This window comes from Chrysochloris asiatica, unplaced genomic scaffold (genome assembly GCF_000296735.1).
Source record: "Chrysochloris asiatica unplaced genomic scaffold, ChrAsi1.0 scaffold00015, whole genome shotgun sequence".
In the NCBI taxonomy this organism is placed as follows: domain Eukaryota; kingdom Metazoa; phylum Chordata; class Mammalia; order Afrosoricida; family Chrysochloridae; genus Chrysochloris; species Chrysochloris asiatica.
In genome coordinates this window covers 26,103,480-26,120,529 of record NW_006408533.1, presented here as the reverse complement: position 1 = coordinate 26,120,529, position 17,050 = coordinate 26,103,480, and the positions used below count along the sequence as shown (strand labels likewise).

The 17,050-nt window shown below is 37.9% G+C and overlaps 1 protein-coding gene across 1 annotated transcript in view; it reads right to left on the bottom strand.

Moving 5' to 3' along the window:
- Positions 1-17,050, bottom strand: part of PIK3C3 (phosphatidylinositol 3-kinase, catalytic subunit type 3) — a 186,512-nt gene that overhangs the window by 9,287 nt on the left and 160,175 nt on the right. The window contains exon 21 of the mRNA XM_006835138.1: positions 3,480-3,648. Coding sequence (XP_006835201.1) covers positions 3,480-3,648 — 169 coding nt within the window. The remainder of the gene's footprint in view (positions 1-3,479; positions 3,649-17,050) is intronic.

Below are 17,050 nucleotides of genomic sequence, written 5' to 3'. Positions count from 1 at the left end.
TCACTGGCTTTAGTGGTTGGTGCATAAATTTGAATAATAATGGTATTAATTGGGCTTCCCTGTAGGCGCATGGATATTATTATCCTATCACAGACAGCGTTGTACCTCATGACTGATCTGGATATGTACTTTTTGACGATGAATACAACACCATTCCTTTCAATTTATCATTCCTGGCATAGTAATCCATGTGGTCTTCAGATTCAAAATGGTCAATACCAGTCCATTTCAGCACACTAATGCCTAAGATATTGATGTTTTCCATTTCATTTTTGACATCTTCCAATTTTCCCAGATTCATACTTCATACAATCCATGTTCCAATAGTCAATGGATGTTTACAGCTGTTTCTCTTCATTCTGAGTTGTGCCTCATCAGCAAATGAAGGTCCTGCGGGCTTTCCTCCTACAGGCTGTACTCCATTCCCGTCATCACGGTCTGCTCTTCTTCAAGGAAGCAGCTTTTCCCCAGTTGCATTCTGAGCGCCTTCCAACCTGTGGGACTCATTTTCTGGCACTATATCTGACAGCGTTTCTCTGCTATTCGTAAGATTTTCAGCGACTAAATATTCGGAAGTAGTTCACCACTCTTTCTTCCCAATCTGTCTTCGTCTGGAAACTCATCTGAAACCTGTCCACCATAAGTGACCCTGCTGGTATTTAAAATACCGGTGGCATAGCTTTCAGAATCACAGCAACTCACAAGCCACTACAGTAGACAAACTGACAGACGAGTGGTGGCCTTTGGTTTTAAGTGGGAACTGTCACTTTAAGTGGAAACTGTCATGATTACTATGAACCTTTAAAACCATTATAAAAAGACAGTACAGTATTTTAAATTAGAATACAAATAAATAATATGGTGAGCAAAATGTGCTAATTAAATGAATATGAAAGGAGGATGTAATCTAATTGGAATTTTTAAAAAAGATTAATAAGCTAAATGCAATGTTCAAGAAACATATTCTTACTCTTAACCCATGATTATGCCAAGCACCATACTATATACACTGATCATATAACGATGGCCTAAACTTTTTCAGTAAAAGCACTGAATACAAATGCATTTAATGCATCAAATGAGGTTCTTACAGTGATTACGAGAACTGTTTCTCTTCTAGTCTCTTCGTAGTGTATGTAAAAAGATCAGACTGGAACCTTGAAAAAGTACTTCATTATACTACTAAAGGAGGAGAAAGCAATTCATTAATGATGAAAAGATAGCATGATGAACAAATTCATGTAAATTTAGTGACTAGACAAACAGCTTCTGAGAAACTTGGTCTGGTTAAACACTTTCCGTATTTTCGTAATTGGAGGCTTTGACCTAAAAATTTGGGCCAACCTTTTATCCCCATCATCTAGCAAGGTATTTGGCATAAACATGGATTGTTTAAAAAAAAGGTTATGTTTTCCTTGAACAGTTAAAATTCCCATTTTCTCACAACACTAATGTTGCCATGAGATTTTGTTTTTAAAATTACCAATTAATTGCTGGTGTAGTATGTTTGAGGAGGCTTCAAAATGTTTTGTGAAAAGTGGAATTAAAAGATAATAAAACTTACCCACAAACTTTGTGAAGCACCTTTGTATTGATTATAAAACAGATGATAATGTATTTGTTACATGAACACTACAACTTCATAAAATGTGTCCTCATACCGGCAAAACTGTAACTCAACTTAACTTGCTTATGGGATCTGATGGCATTCAATAATTTCATTTTGAAGAAACTGATCAGCAATCAACAAAAGACTGAAAAGAAGGTGATTGGTGCTATTTGCAAACCTCAGTATAAAACGATCAAACAGACTTAGCTTCAATCAAGCTTGTGAGGACCAAGTTAATTCTTACATGGTACAGGCAAGTTTTTAACAACAGAATCATATTTGAAAATAAAAGATTAAAAGATAAATGTTGATCAACACATTAGGGCCCAGGTGATATTAAATGAAGTACAATGACTTTTTTAAAAATAAAAAATTAAGCAATTTTCATAAAGATCTGCCATTATTATTTAGATTAATCCCTTCATGATTTTTCTTTGTGTTTAAGAAAAGTCTGGTTAATAACCTTTCTCTGTTTGCTCCTTCTATTGAAATGCTAATTATCCATTATCAATGACAGTTTATAAAAGCAGTTTTCTTTCTGCTTTCAATGAGATAAAAAATCTTTGACATGTCTCGAGTTATCATTTCACATCATCTTTTCCTGCTTCCTTGCTGGGATCATCATGATTCCATCTAGTTTTCTATAGGCTTTGATCATTTTAAATAAAATAGTCCAGCTATTAAAGTAGAAATTCCCACCTCTCTGAAAGTGTTTTCTTGCATCTTCAGGCAAATGGAAAAGAATACCGAACTTATTATTATTCTTTTAGAAATCCTGGAATGTAAAATTTTGTCACCCAAAGGACAAATAATGTGGTTTCTTTGTAGAACACATATTCAAGGGTTTATAACATGTATAGAGACTAAATAAACATGAAAATCCTATTTAGACACTGCAAAAAGAAACCTGATTTTAAAAGGACAACAGTTCCTTCTGGGACCAGACACATCAACATTACTTGGGATCCTGATCTCATCCAAGAGCTACTCAACAAGAAAATCCAGGGGTTCTCACACAAACATTGAAAATAAGCAAAAATTCAGTGTCTATGACTGAAGTACTTACGCGGTACTGTTGTTGTTAAGTGTTGTTCACTAACAATAACCCTGCATACGGTTCCCTAGGAGCAGCTGGTGGGTTTGACCTATGAGCTTGTGGTTTGCAGACTAGTGCTGATCGTGACAGTGCCACACCAGGTCTTAGGACTACAGAAACAAACTAGATAGAGCCCAGCTGCACCATTCTACTTTCACCTGGCAGAATATGCAGACATGATTCCTGGGTTGGGATTTTCTGCTAAAGAATAGTTAACTTTTCAGTTACTTAGCTAAACTTTGGGATGGTCCCTCCTCTTCCTCCCAAATAACCAAAAACTTGGCTGAGAAAGACACTGAACAATAAAAATAATTGAGCTAATTTCACCTTAAATAAGTAAAATATTTCAGTCTTTGCTTAGGAAGTAGAAAGTCTACCGGGAGAAGGAAAAGAATGTAGCGTTGGGACTGTAATCTTCCAAGATTGGAAAACTGATCTCTGTTCCAGTACTATCAAATTAGCACAGTCTGTTTCCTGAAAATGACGCCATGCTACTAATTCTGAAGCCTCTGTGTTGGACTAATCTTCTGCAATTTCAGCTTCTGATTTAGTGGGATAACAATCAGATAATTAGTGGGAATCAGAAGTTTAGCTTTTCTTCCTTTGATATCTGAATGCTGATCAAAATAGTTAACAAATGTAAATTAAGAAATATCGTTTCCTGTGTCATTCTGAAAAAATGTCTGATGGTAAAGAATGTATACACTTGGACAATTCCTCTTCTCTTTTGAAATGAATTTTCCAAAAATCTCAATGTAAAGTCCATCAACTTACCTTCGAAGGTGGAGAAACGCTGTGTAACACTGTTTACGGAACTCCTGGTACTGCTCACTCTGCGTGCCCCCCATGCCTTCTACCATTTCTTTATTCAGTTTCATTGGAGGAGGAAGTGGCTTCGGATCCCGACCCAAAATATATCCAAAGTCTATGTGAAACAGTTTGCCTGGATGTTGACAAAACACTTTTTAGAGAACGAATCGGGAAGAGGGAACGTCATACAACTGCCATAAGCATGACTTCAAAAAGCTCAGGATGAAACGGATTCAAATGCTTGTTCCTCTAACCTCAAGTATGGGAGTGGTCTTCAGAGCACATCCTCATTCAATTCACATTCAATTAAAATAAAACTCAGCTTAAAATCATCATAGTAATATCAATTTTAACATTTGAATTCTATTTTTATATTTCCAGAATTAAAGACAGTCACTATCTTGATCACTTTTTATGGTGTGAGAAGAAATTAGCATCTTCCAGTAAATTTCCAGGAGTCCTGGTGTGGCACTGTGGATTTATGCGCTGGACTGCAAAGTCAGTTTGAACCTCAAGGTTGGCAGTTCAAGCTCATCAGCCGCTTCTCGGAAACACTATACAGGGTGTTGCTATGGGTTTGAACTGACTCAACGGCACTTACCAACAACAGCAGTAAATTTCTCACGCTAAAGTTTAAGCTGACTGTTGTATATATACTGGAATACCATTACTTTTATATAAACTGCTCCTCAGACTAAGCCCTTTAATTTCTCACTATTAAAAAAAACAACAACCCAAATTTCAAATTCTATTGTTAGCTTCATCTGAACCATTTTCAACTTATATTAGTCATTAGCTGTAGCCTAAGAAATCAACCACAGTATTTACATATGTCAAGGGATAAATGGAGGCAATATTAATGTGTTGTCGTTGATAAGTGCTGTCAAGTCTGTTTCGACTCATGGTCACCTGGTGTAGGGTTTCCAAGGAGTGGCTGGTGAGTTTGAACCACCAACCTTGTGGTTCAAATTGACTTTGCAGTCCAGTGTATTAACCCATAGAACCACAAGTATAGGGCCTGTCTTAAACCAATCACATGGGAAATAGAAAAGAGTTTAAACAAGCAAGCAAGAAGTAGAGAAGGGGAAGAGAGCCAGTTGCCAAGCCATATGAAGATCACACAGGAAAAAAATACCAAAAGAGACAAAGATTTTTCCCTCCAGAGCTAACAAAGGGTATGTGTTCTAATAGAGCTAGGACCCCGAATTCAAACTCCTAGCCTCCTAACTGCAAGAAAATAAATTTCTGTTTGTTAAAGTATTTGGTATTTCTGTTATTGTGTTGTTGGTTAAGTGCCATTGAGTCAGTTTTGATTCAGAGACCCTGTATACGGTTTCCTAGGATCGGCTAGCTGAGTTTGAACCTGATGTCATGGTTCAAAGTGACTTGTAGTCCACTGTTTATTCTATAAGGCCACAGTAAGACTCCAGTCATTATGTTGTTGTTGTTAAGTGCTGTTAAGTCAGTCCTGACCTATAGTGACCCTGTATAGGGTTTCCAAGGAGTAGCTGGGTAAGCTTGAACCGCAGACCTTGCAGTTCAAACAGCTTTGCAGTCTGGTGTATTAACCCATAGCACCACACCAGGAGTACAAAATCTCACAGATCCAACAGTCTAAACTCCATCAAGGCATGGAGTTAAGTTTGGTACAAGATTATAGGATTATAGTCTTTCCCTCAAGACACCAGCCAAAACCTTTCCTTCATTAAGTGAATTTATTCAATCCATGGACATACTCCCTGCCTGATGTGGCACTGTAGGATCAGCACCGGACTACAAGCCACAAGGTCGGCAGTTCAAACGTGTAAGTTTCTCCCTAGAAATCCTATATAGGATCACTATGAGTCGGAACCAACTCAATAACAAAAAAGTACTTTCACCTATTCAATCTAACCATTACAATGTTGGCTATACCTTCTGTTTAACTCTTATATTAGGACTCTTTTGTGTAAATTTTATAATCCCATCATTGGAAATAAAAAACAAAGAATTGATTCTGGTTATGAGGCACTGGCAAGCATTACCTGAATCCGATAAGCACCTGCCCTGGATTAGTATATTTGACATCTTCCTGCCTCACATGATCAAGTATTATACATTGACGAAGTTGCCTAGCGCCTCTAACCCTCATTTCCTAAACTACAAAATAAGATTAACAGTGAAAACTACTTCGTAAAATAAATTAACAGTGAATCTAATATTTAACAGTACTTGGTGTTGCTGAGTGCCGACGAGTTGGTTCTGACTCAGCAACCTTGTATAGGGTTTCCAAGGAGCAGCTGGTGAGTTTGAACCGCTGACCTTGCGGTTCAGTGCATTATCCCACATCAAGACTCCTAGCAGTATCTAGTGCTCAGTAAACACTCTAAATGTCAGCTGCTATTGGCAGCAGCAATGGGCTCAAATGAAACAATTGTAAGCATAGCACAGGACGAGGCAGTGTTTCGTTCTGCTGTACACAGGATCGCTATGAGTTGGAACTAACTTGAAAGTGCCTACCAACAAAATAACATTGTTGTTGTTATTATTATCCCCAACTAGGTTATAGATGGAAATCTCAAAACAAGAAAGCTAAGAAACCTTGCTTATGTCAAAAATGACTGTTATAACCAGAGTCTTCACCCATTCTAGAAAGTACGGCTGACGGTCAATTTTATGTGTTATAACTTGGTTAGGCTATGGATTCCAGTGGTTTGGCCAAGTGCTAGAATAGTTTCTGTTCCATGAGGCTTTCTGCTCCTGTAGAGTTACAGCCTTGGAAACCCTGTACAGGGTCACTTTGAGTCGGAACCAACATCACAGCACATAACAACAACATCCATATATACACAAAGAGACTTCAAAAGTTTTATGGGAAAATGGAATTGAAATATAACACGATTTTTCCACAAGTTTTTTTTAAGCCTCTTTGCTTACAAACACACACACGCATAACCTAACATCAGTTTGGGCAAAGTTTGCTGACTATACGGATGTGTGTGGTACCATAAGTTTATTTTTTAATAATTTTTGCTTTTTTTTTTTAAGGAAAGCAGCTGTCTTTTTTTTTTTTAATCATTGTTGTTGTTATCAAATGCTGTCATGTCGAATCCGACTCATAAGCCACTCTGTGTGGAGTTTCTGAGGATGAACTAATCTGAGTAGCTTTTGAATATATGCAGAAATGTGGTATCAGATTGGAAAACTAGGCATTAACCAACTGTAATGACACACCCTTTCTTGCTGACAACAAAGAGAACTTACAATAATGACGACGAAGGACAGAATAACGAAGACGAAAGACTATACAGCCTTAGGTGTGGATTGTACCTCAGTGTAAAGAAAATGAAAATCTTCACAGCTAGACCCATACATAACATCAAGATAAATGAAAAAAGAGAGAAGTTGTCACAATCAATGCCCTTGAAAGATTTACCTGCCGCACACGCCCTTTTTAAGTGTTGAAGGTGTCAGTTTGAGGACTAAGGAGTGTCTGACCTAAGCCATGTATTTTCAATTGACTCATATGCATGTGAAAGTTGGACAATGAGTAAGGAAGGCAGCAGAAGAAGCAATTCATTTGAATTATGTGTTAGCAAAGAATATTGAAAGTACCATAGTCTGCCAGAAGAACAATCAATTTGATTAGAAGAATTACAGTCAGAATGCTCCTTAGAAGTATAGACATATTATAAAGAGGGACCAATCCCTAGAAAAGGACATCATGATTGAAAAAGTGGAGTGTCAGCACAAACGAGGAGCACTCCCCAACAAGATGGTCTGACACAGGGCAGTAACAATGAGCTCAAAAATAACAATTGTGAAGACAGTGTGGGACTGGGCAGTGTTTCATTCTGCTGTGACTAGTCACTATGAGTTAGAACCTACTTAATGGCACCTAACAACAACCCCTAAAGTGAATGAGCATGGGGCTCCAAGGTACATCCCAATCCCCTTAGGACCTCTTCCTTCCTCTTCTCTGGGCTCCATTCACCCATCCATCAGCCTTGCAGCTGCTTACTTCTGGCTCAGGGCAATGCCTAATGCAGATCCTCCATTCCTTTTCTTGCTGCCTCTAGGCAGCAGCTGCACATGATCAGGAAGTGGCTGTACCAACAAGGTGGTGGCAGCCATGGACGCCAACACCAACCACACTTGTAGCACCTTCAGACCGTGTCTTGGTGGCTACCTGTCTGTATCTACTCCCCCTGGTGCCCAGATCTGTGCAAAGCCCTGATCCAGCTGCCAATGCTGCCCCTACCCAACACCATGGACTTCCTGTATTCAGTGGATATAGATCTCAGGTTCCCAGGTGTGTTAGTTAGGTTTTGACGTCCTATTTCACAGACTATCATGGACTTTCAGTACTAGGTATGTGTATGAAGGTGCTTCAAAAGTTCCTGAAAAAAATTCTATCATTTTTCAATTTCACTTTTCCATGAGCTTTTTAAAGCCTGAATGTGTGTGTTTTAAAACTTACATTGTTAGCTACTGTTAAATAAATTCTGACTGACTCATGTAGCCCCTTTTTGTGTAGAATAGAACTGCTTCATAGTTTCTAAGACCACGTCCTTTCAGAAGCAGTTCACGAGGTCTTACTTCCAATGTCACTTCTGGAAGGTAGGAACCACCAACCTTCCAGCTAACAGTCCAGCACACTTCACCACTTGAGACACCTAAAGATCCCTTTTTAACTCTACTTGGTTTAAAATGCTCCTGTTCAAAGTCTCATTAAAAACAACCGTTTCCACAAAAATAGGTATCATCCAGTATTTTGCAGTTTTGAAGTGATCAATTTCGACTCACAGTAACCCTGAACCGGGTTTCCAAGGAATGGATGGTGAGTCTGAACCGCTTTCCTTGAGGTAAGCAATTCAGTGCTTATTCTACAATGCCACACCAGGACTCCTAAATATAGTAGTTGTTGTTGGCGTGCCGTTGACTCAGTTCTGAGTTGTAGTGACCCTGACTAGGGTTTCCGAGGCTGTACATTTTTATGGGAAAAGAAAGTCTCATCTTTTTATTGAAGAGTCTGAACTGCCAACCTTACGGTCAGCATTTCAGGGCTTATCCTACAGCGCCACCTACAGAGAAGTGAAAAATGCTCTTTTCCAGAAAACACATAGCCAAGGTGGTGGAGGTGGTCATGTGCCATGGAGTCAGTTCCAACTATCAGCCACCCTGCATAGGGTTTCTGAGGCTGTGAATCTTAACGGCAGCAGAAAGCCTCATCTTTCATCTGCAGAACAGCTGGTAATTTTGAACTGCTGACCTTGAGGTTAGCAGCCCAACTCGTAACCACTACGCTACCAGTTTAGTAACAATTTAGTTTTACAGTTTAGTTAAATTGTTCCTTTAGCACCACACTGTAACTACCTAAATCAGGAAACATCTGGTAATTAGTTATTGCTTACTTCACTTATATCTATCAACATCCCTTAGTCAAGTATACACTGAAATTACCTTTTTCCCCATACCAGATCTTTTAAAAAGCCAAGCAGTTCATAATCAAGAATCTTGCTTTATTTCCCTCTGTGATAGCACTGAAACCCAAGGCAATGAATGCCTAGTGTACAGAAGCACTCAATGTGTCTACTGTACATTTATTTCACTATTTATAACTTTGTTGTATTGTTGTTAAGTGCTGTCCATTCAGTTCTGACCCATAGCAACTTGGTATAGAATTTCCAAGGAGTAGCTAGTGGGTTTGAACTGCCAAACTTGTGGTTCTCAGTACAGTGCTGATCCTACAATGCACCATTCTAGTCTAGAAAATACGAAAGAAATTCTCTTCTAGAAACCAGAAAATTCTTAAGAGAACTTGTCTCATTTCGAAATTACTTTGTCTTCACTTCTATACTGATCTATAATAAAATCAATAGATGCTGCTTAGGTTATCCAGATGGCACCTGACAATCAAATACTGCCCTGTGATTACTGGGTTTTCACTGGATTGTAGTTTGCTGTTAAGGGTAGATCAAACTGACCTGTGGTCCAGCGCTTATCCTACAGCGCCACACCAGGACTCCTTCACTAGATTGTTGATGTTTTTAAGTGCCATCAAGTCAGTTCCGACTCAGTGACCTATATAGGGTTTTCAAGGAGCGGCTGGTAGATTTGAGCATTGACCTTGTGGTTCAAACTGACCTTGCAGTTCAATGTATTATACTGAAGTGGCCAAACCAGGACTCACTGGATTGGTATTATTTTCATTCTTGTAGGTGAATACAGACTTAGTTATACCTTAAAATTAAATGACAGCATCCAAAACAAATGTTTTAATGTAGTTCATCTAAAATAGCATAAGAACTTTCACACAGCATGAAACAGGAAAAGCACTTCGAATTCACGGTTTTCCTGTTTCAGTATTCTATCAGTATTATATCATCTCTTATATTAATGTAGTGTTTTACTAGCTTATAACAGATTTAATTTATAAAACTAGCTATGCAAGCGCAAAAGCCCTAGAAGTTACGATCAGGTTGAGGCTGTACAAAGTTAAGATCATTAAATTTAAGATGTCAACACAAGGGATTTTATTTTTACTTAAAAGAGGACCATGTAGTACTCATGTTTGATAAATAACTTTTTGGTTCCGGAACCATGAAAGGAATGCAAAACTGGGTTTCAGTTGTCTCTAAGCAAAATGAAATGGATTTCTGGGAGATTGCTAGATTTCACCAGATTTTCAAAAGAACTCTATGATTCAAAAATGGTGAGAAATCAACTTTAGAGTGTGGAAATTGATAATATTAATACTCACTGGGAGAATATTATCTCTTAATCTCTTAAGAGGGAGTTAACAAAGCTTAAGTGGATGTGATAAGTCTATGATCAACTTTATGATGAGATTTTGCTGTCATTAGCTAAATACATATCCTCTGTTCAACTAAACTAAGGACTTCTCTTTATACTTTATTCTCATTCTGGAGTTCCCATTTATTCTCTACCTCATTAGACACATACCATTTTACCCTCAAGAGGTGTAAAGATAGGAGAGAGTCCCAACATTACACGTATAGATCAACTTTCCATGGTTTTATATAAACATTAAAATGTTACTGTTTTTTCCCCCAAATACAATGCCAAGTAATGTTCAGCACTTAAGCAAATGACCAGTCTTAACAATCTCTGCTGACAAAGCTGCCACCATTAACAAACCCGGGCATCCTATTATCAAACAATGTAAGGTATCAGACCTAACTTATTTCATGAATTCCTTGTTTTGGATAGAAAACCCAGTTTTCACTTCTTTATACAGGTACTAATAAAATTCCAATGTTGGTTATTGTTATCAATGCTTACAAATAAAGAGTATATTTCTATCCTTCTTGTAACAGAATTCTCAAAGAATAATGTTGTTGATAAGTGCCGTTGAGTCGGTTCCGACCCACAGCTACCCTGTATAGGGTTTCCGAGGAGCAGCTGGTGAGCTTGAACCACTGACGTTGCAGTTCAAACGGCTTTGCAGTCTGACACATTAGCCCACAACGCCACACCAGGAGAGATGCTAATTAAATGTTACTATTATTTTGAAGATGTGACACAATGCTATTTTTAAAACTGTAGTTCTACACAATTGTCTATCTTGAACTAAAGTAAACAGAAATATTAAAATTAACATATAAAAGTTGGTGTTTTATTTTTAAATTTCCATTTTGTTTACCTAATCATTAAAAGTGACCAATGTGAAAATGGTCTCCTGGTATGATGCTATCACAATGTCTGCTGTTCAAACCCACTAGCTGTTTCCTGGAAACCCTACACAGGGTTGCTATGAGTTGGAACAGGACTCGATAGCACTAACAACAACAAAAAATATGAAAATTGCACTCATTAAATTTTCACATCTATGCTCACTCTCCTGCTTTACTCACTTCTACTTTGCCCTACAATCCAAACTGTTTTCCAAGAGTCCATTAACTCCAGTGTGTTCCATATGCTCTTGAATTTTAGTGTAACTTGACATTGAACATTTAAAAAAACAACAAACAGTATTTCTTCTGTGAGTGCTAACTTTCCTACTGTCCCATCACTAAACCTAGAAACAATGAAGGTTGTAAAAAACTATTTATCGATATAATGAAACCTTTATTTTTATAATTAGAAATGCTCCCTTATGAGTATACTACAAATTGGTCAGCACTCATCAAACTCTAATCATAATTTGCATTTTCACTTACAATTGAAAACACAGTGAAGATACAGTATTTTTTTTCATAGCTTCTTGGAAGATGTAGTGTTTTCTTCACAGCTTCTCAGATTATTTGCTTAGCATACAGGTTGAATAAGTATGGTGAAAGAATACAATCCTGGCGCACACCTTTCTTAATTTTAAAACATTCAGTGTTCCCACGTTCTGTTTGAACAACTGCCTCTTGGTCCAGGTACAGATTCCTCACGAGCACAATTAAGTGTTCAGGAATACTCATACTTCACTATGTTGTCCATAGCTTGTCATGAGCCACACAACTGAAAGCTTTTGTGCAGTCAATAAAGCACAAGTAAACATCTGTCTGGTATTCTCTGCTTTCAGCCAAGATCCATCAGTCGTCACCAATGATAGCCCTCGTTCCATAGCCTCTTCTGATTCTGGCTTGAACCTCTGGAAGTTCTCTGTCAATGAATGCTTGCAGCTGTTTCTGTATTACCTTTAGTAAAACTTTACTCGCATGGGATCTCAAAGATATTGTCCGATGATTTCCGCATTCCGTCGGGTCACCTCTCTTTGGAATGGGCACAAATACGGATCTTTTCCAATCAGTCGGCCAGACAGTTGTCTTCCAAAAATCTCAGCATAGATAAGTGAGTGGCTCCAGTACTATCTCACTTTCTTGAAAGATTTCAATTTTTATTCCATCAATTCCTGGTGCCTTGTTCTTTGCCAATTCCTTCAATGTACCTTGGACTTCTTCCTTCAGTATCATTGGCTCTTGATCATATGCTACTTCTTGAAACAGTTGAACATCAACCATTTCCTTTTGGTATAGTGACTGCATATTTCTTCCATCTTCTTTTGATGCTTTCTGGATCATTCAATAATTTGCCCAGAGAATCTTTCAAAAACAAAAGTCGAGGCTTGAATTTTTTCTTGTTTCCTCAACTTGAGAAATGCTGAAAGTATTCTTCCTTTTATGATTTTCTGACTCCAGATCTTTGTACATTTTGTTGTAATATTTGACTTTGTCTTCTACAGTTGACCTTTGAAATTCTCAGTTCAACTCTTGGACCTCCTCATTTCTGCCATTTGCTTTAGCATCTCTATGCTGGAGAGAAAGTTTCAGTGTCTTTTCTGATATACATTTTGGTCTTTTCCTTCTTTCATGTCTTCTTAATGACTTGTTGCTTTCTTCATGTATGATGTTCTTGATGTCATCCCACAACTCTTCTGGTCTTCTGTCTTTAGTGTTTAATGTATCAAATCTCCTTTTCAGATAATCTCTAAATTCAGGTGGAATATATTCAAGTTCACATTTTGGCTCTCGTGGACTTGTTTTCATTTTCTTCAACTTCAGTTTGAATTTGCATCTGAGCAATTAATGGTTATTCCACAATCTGCCCCTGGCCTTTGTTTTGACTGATGATATAGAGCTTTACCATCATCTCTTTCCTCAGATATTCATATGTACATATACATACACAGCACATATACATATTTAGAAATTTACTCTCTATATGTTCTGTACATTCATATATGTATAGATTCATGTGCATATGTTCATTCAACTTCCCACTCCTGTTCAGCTTTCGTATCTATTTATGAATCCACTTGTAGATGAAGGCTGGAATCTTTAGAAAAACAGACTGCCATATCTTTCTCCCATGAAGTGCCTGGTGGGTTTGAACTACCCACCTTCTTGATAGCACCTCCCCCAGTGCTTTAACCACTGTGCCACCAGCACTCCTCTGCTTGCTAAAAAATGTTATATTAGCATAATAACAAATGAAACATCCTTCAATCCAAATTTGTTTTAGGAAAACAATGCTATGCTTTACATGTGACAATGGCAAAGGAATTCCAGACTTTTACATTTATGGTAGGTTAAGAGTGCCCTCTGCTGTATTTGCTGAGGAAATGTCAACAAAATTAAATGATTGAACTGGCTAAAAAGTGCTTTAGGTTGCTAACTGCAACCAACCAGGTCCTCTGCAGGAAAGAGTCATGGCCGTCTGCTTCTACACATTGTTTTCAGTCTCAGAAAGGCGATGGGGTGGTCCTACTCTGCCCTATAGGGTCACTGTGAGTCAGACTCTATAAGAAAACAGTAGGTTTGCTTCATTTTTAAGACCAAACAGCAAGGACTCCTGGTATGCTGCTGTAGGATCAGCACTGGACCACAAACTACAAGGTTGGCTGTTCAAACCCATCAGCTGCTCTTAGGAAACCCTATACAGGGTACAGGGTCGTTATGAATCGGAATTGACTTGATGGCACTTAAAAACAGCAACAACAGCAAGGGCAAAAATAATTCTGGGAAATGCATAATTTTAACTCATAGTTTGGAGGGCTGCCTTTGCTGTTGTCAAGTGCCGTCATAGCAACCAAAGTTTCTGAGGAGCAATTGGTGAGTTTTAACCACTGACCTTGTGGTTCAAACCAACTTTGTGGTCCACTGCTGATCCTACAGTGCCATACTAAGACTCCTACAGTTTGTAGGTTGTGCCTCCAAGTCAATGCCGAATGGCTGGTGAGCTTGAACCACGACCTTCAAGTTCAAACCATCCTTGTAATCCAGCACATTAACCTGCAGCACCACACCAGGATTCCATAGTTTGTAGCAGGGGACTTCAAAATAGGAAATGAAAAAGACAATGGAATTTTCCCACAGACTTTTTGAAGCTCCCTAGTATGCCACTGTGAACCAACTTAATAGCACTTAACAACAACAAGCGTGCTATTATAGGATCAGCACAAGGTTGGTAGTTCACACCCATGAAGCTGCTCCCTGGAAACCCTATATAGGGTTGCTATGAGTCGGAACTGACTGGATGAAACTTAACAACACTAACAGGCAATGTGGTGTTGTAGGATAAGCACTGGGCTGCTAACCATAAGGTTGGTGGTTCAAACCCACTAGTTGCTCCTTAGAAACCCTACACAGGGTCGTTATGTGTCAAACTGATTCAATAGCACTTAACAACAAAAACAACACTATTTACTAAAGCACATCACCAGGTCTTTCTCCCTAAGAGCCACGAGGTGGGTTTGCATTGTCAACTTTTAAGGTGCTGTAGGATAAGCACTAGACTGCACGGTTGGCTTGAATCACAAGGATGGTGGTTCAAACCCATCAGCTGCTCCTCAGAAAGCTTATACAAGGTTGCTTTGAGTCAGGACTGACTTGATGGCATAAAACAACACTCTTGTATAGATTTTGAAATTCTCTAGGTACAGTGAAGCATTCTCCGTGCCCCATACTCTTGGTCATATTCTAAATATATAAAGTGGCAAAGAAGAATGGGGAAAAAGATCCCTAAGACAAGGAAAATATTCCACTGACCTCTGAAAGTTGGACTGTCATGTAAGAGAATTCATAGATGTGAATTCTAATATGTTACTATCTGCGATGAAGGCAAATAGAACTCAAATATTCAACTGAAGGTATTTCATGTTATTTGGAACATTTTTAAATGACAATAATAATTCATTTTTCTGCAATCAATAATACTGAAAATCCAGTCTAAGAAGTTGGCAAAGCTATAAAAAGAATCTATTTTAGTACACAAGGGGGCTCCAAAAGGTTCATAGAAAAAAAGGAATTTTTCCACCGATTTTTTTTGAAGTCTCCTTGTATATAAAATTAGTATAACTTGTAAATATTTTGAAATATGGATAGTCAATTGATGACTGAAGACAGAAAATTTTAAGATGAATTATGAATTTTTAGAAGTTGATGAATGTAAATAACTTCAATTTGTCTTGACATTAGTCTTTCTTTACATAATCTAATTATATTTCAAACCAAATCTGAGAAGAGAAAGAATTTATACTTCCTAGTGAGGATAACTTAAAACGCTACCCGCGTAACTTAACTGGATGAAATAACTATGAGCAGTTAGGAATTAGCTCAAGGAAATGCTGCTTTAAAAGAAAGCCTATGCCTCTACCTAGCAGGCAGCAATTTTAAGATGTTTTTGTTTTAAAGGCAAATTTGGAGCACCCTCTAGTGGAAAACTGGTAACAATACATTTAAGCTTCTGTTTCTGGGATTTTATGGAATGTTTTCACAAAACAAGTTACTGTGACCTGAACTGAAAAACAAAACAACTTCAGGTAGACTCTTCTTTTCTAATGTTATTCTTATAATATCCCCACCAACACACACAAACACAGTGATACTCAAGAAAGCTGATCCTCCACATCTGGGAGAAAAAAAGTCTATTATTTATCAAATTCCAAATGAAGAGATGAGCTGTTGTTGTTGTTAAGTGCCGTCGAGTCGGTTCCAACCCATAGCGACCCTGTATAGTGTTTCCAAGGAGATGCTGGTGAGTTTGAACCTTCAATCTTGCAGTTCAAACGGCTTTGCAGCCTGGCACATTAACCCACAATGCCACACCAGGACTCTGAAGAGACGAGCAGAATCTGTGAATATGACATTACAGATGCAATGCTACTCAATGCATTAGTGCAATCCACTATTGTTATATGCCATCAAGTATATTTTGACTTATAGTAGCCCTTCCTCTACTGGTTATGAAATGATCACATTATAGAGCAAATGGAATCACTCTGGTAACTTGATTTTTTTGTTAAAACACTCAACCAAAAGGAGATCTAAAAGTAACACAGCAAAAGTTATTTCAAATTATAATTTTCTCCAAACACATTGAAGTATTTTATAAATTAGCCACAAACCTACACAACAATTCGATTGCTTGGGTCTTAGTTCTTAGAGGGATAGCTAGGCCTTGCCATAGAAGTGGTTCACATATCCAAATTCAACCACAAATGATTTTTCACATACAATAAATTAAATTTGAATATATGAAATTATAGATGATGTGACTTAGATACTTTACTAACTCCACCTGACATATTATGTTGAATTCTGGGTATCTCAATTTAGGGGAATACTAACAAAACAGGAATTGGACTCACCTATGAGAGGATTCCTGGTGTAGCACTGTGGGTTAATGCGCTAGACTGCAAAGCCATTTGAACGGCAAGGTCGACAGTTCGAGCTCACCAGTGGCTCCTCGGAAACCCTATACAGGGTGGCTATGGGTTGGAATCGACTCATTTTAACAACAAGAGATCTGCTTAAAGTGTAATTTGAAAATCTATTTTCTATGGAAGGTTAAAAAAGTTTGAACTATTTAGCCCAAGAAGAAAAGAGCAGAAATATTTATTTCCTTTTCACTAATTGAACACAAATTTAATGAACATTTTGTTGTTGTTGTTATGTGTGGTTGAGTTGGTTCCGACTCATAACAACCTTGTATAGTTTCCAAGAAGCAGCTGATGAATGTGAACCACCAATCTAGCAGTTCACACCAACCTTATTGTCTAGTGCATTATCCTTTGGCATCTGGACATTCTGTTGTTGTTGTTG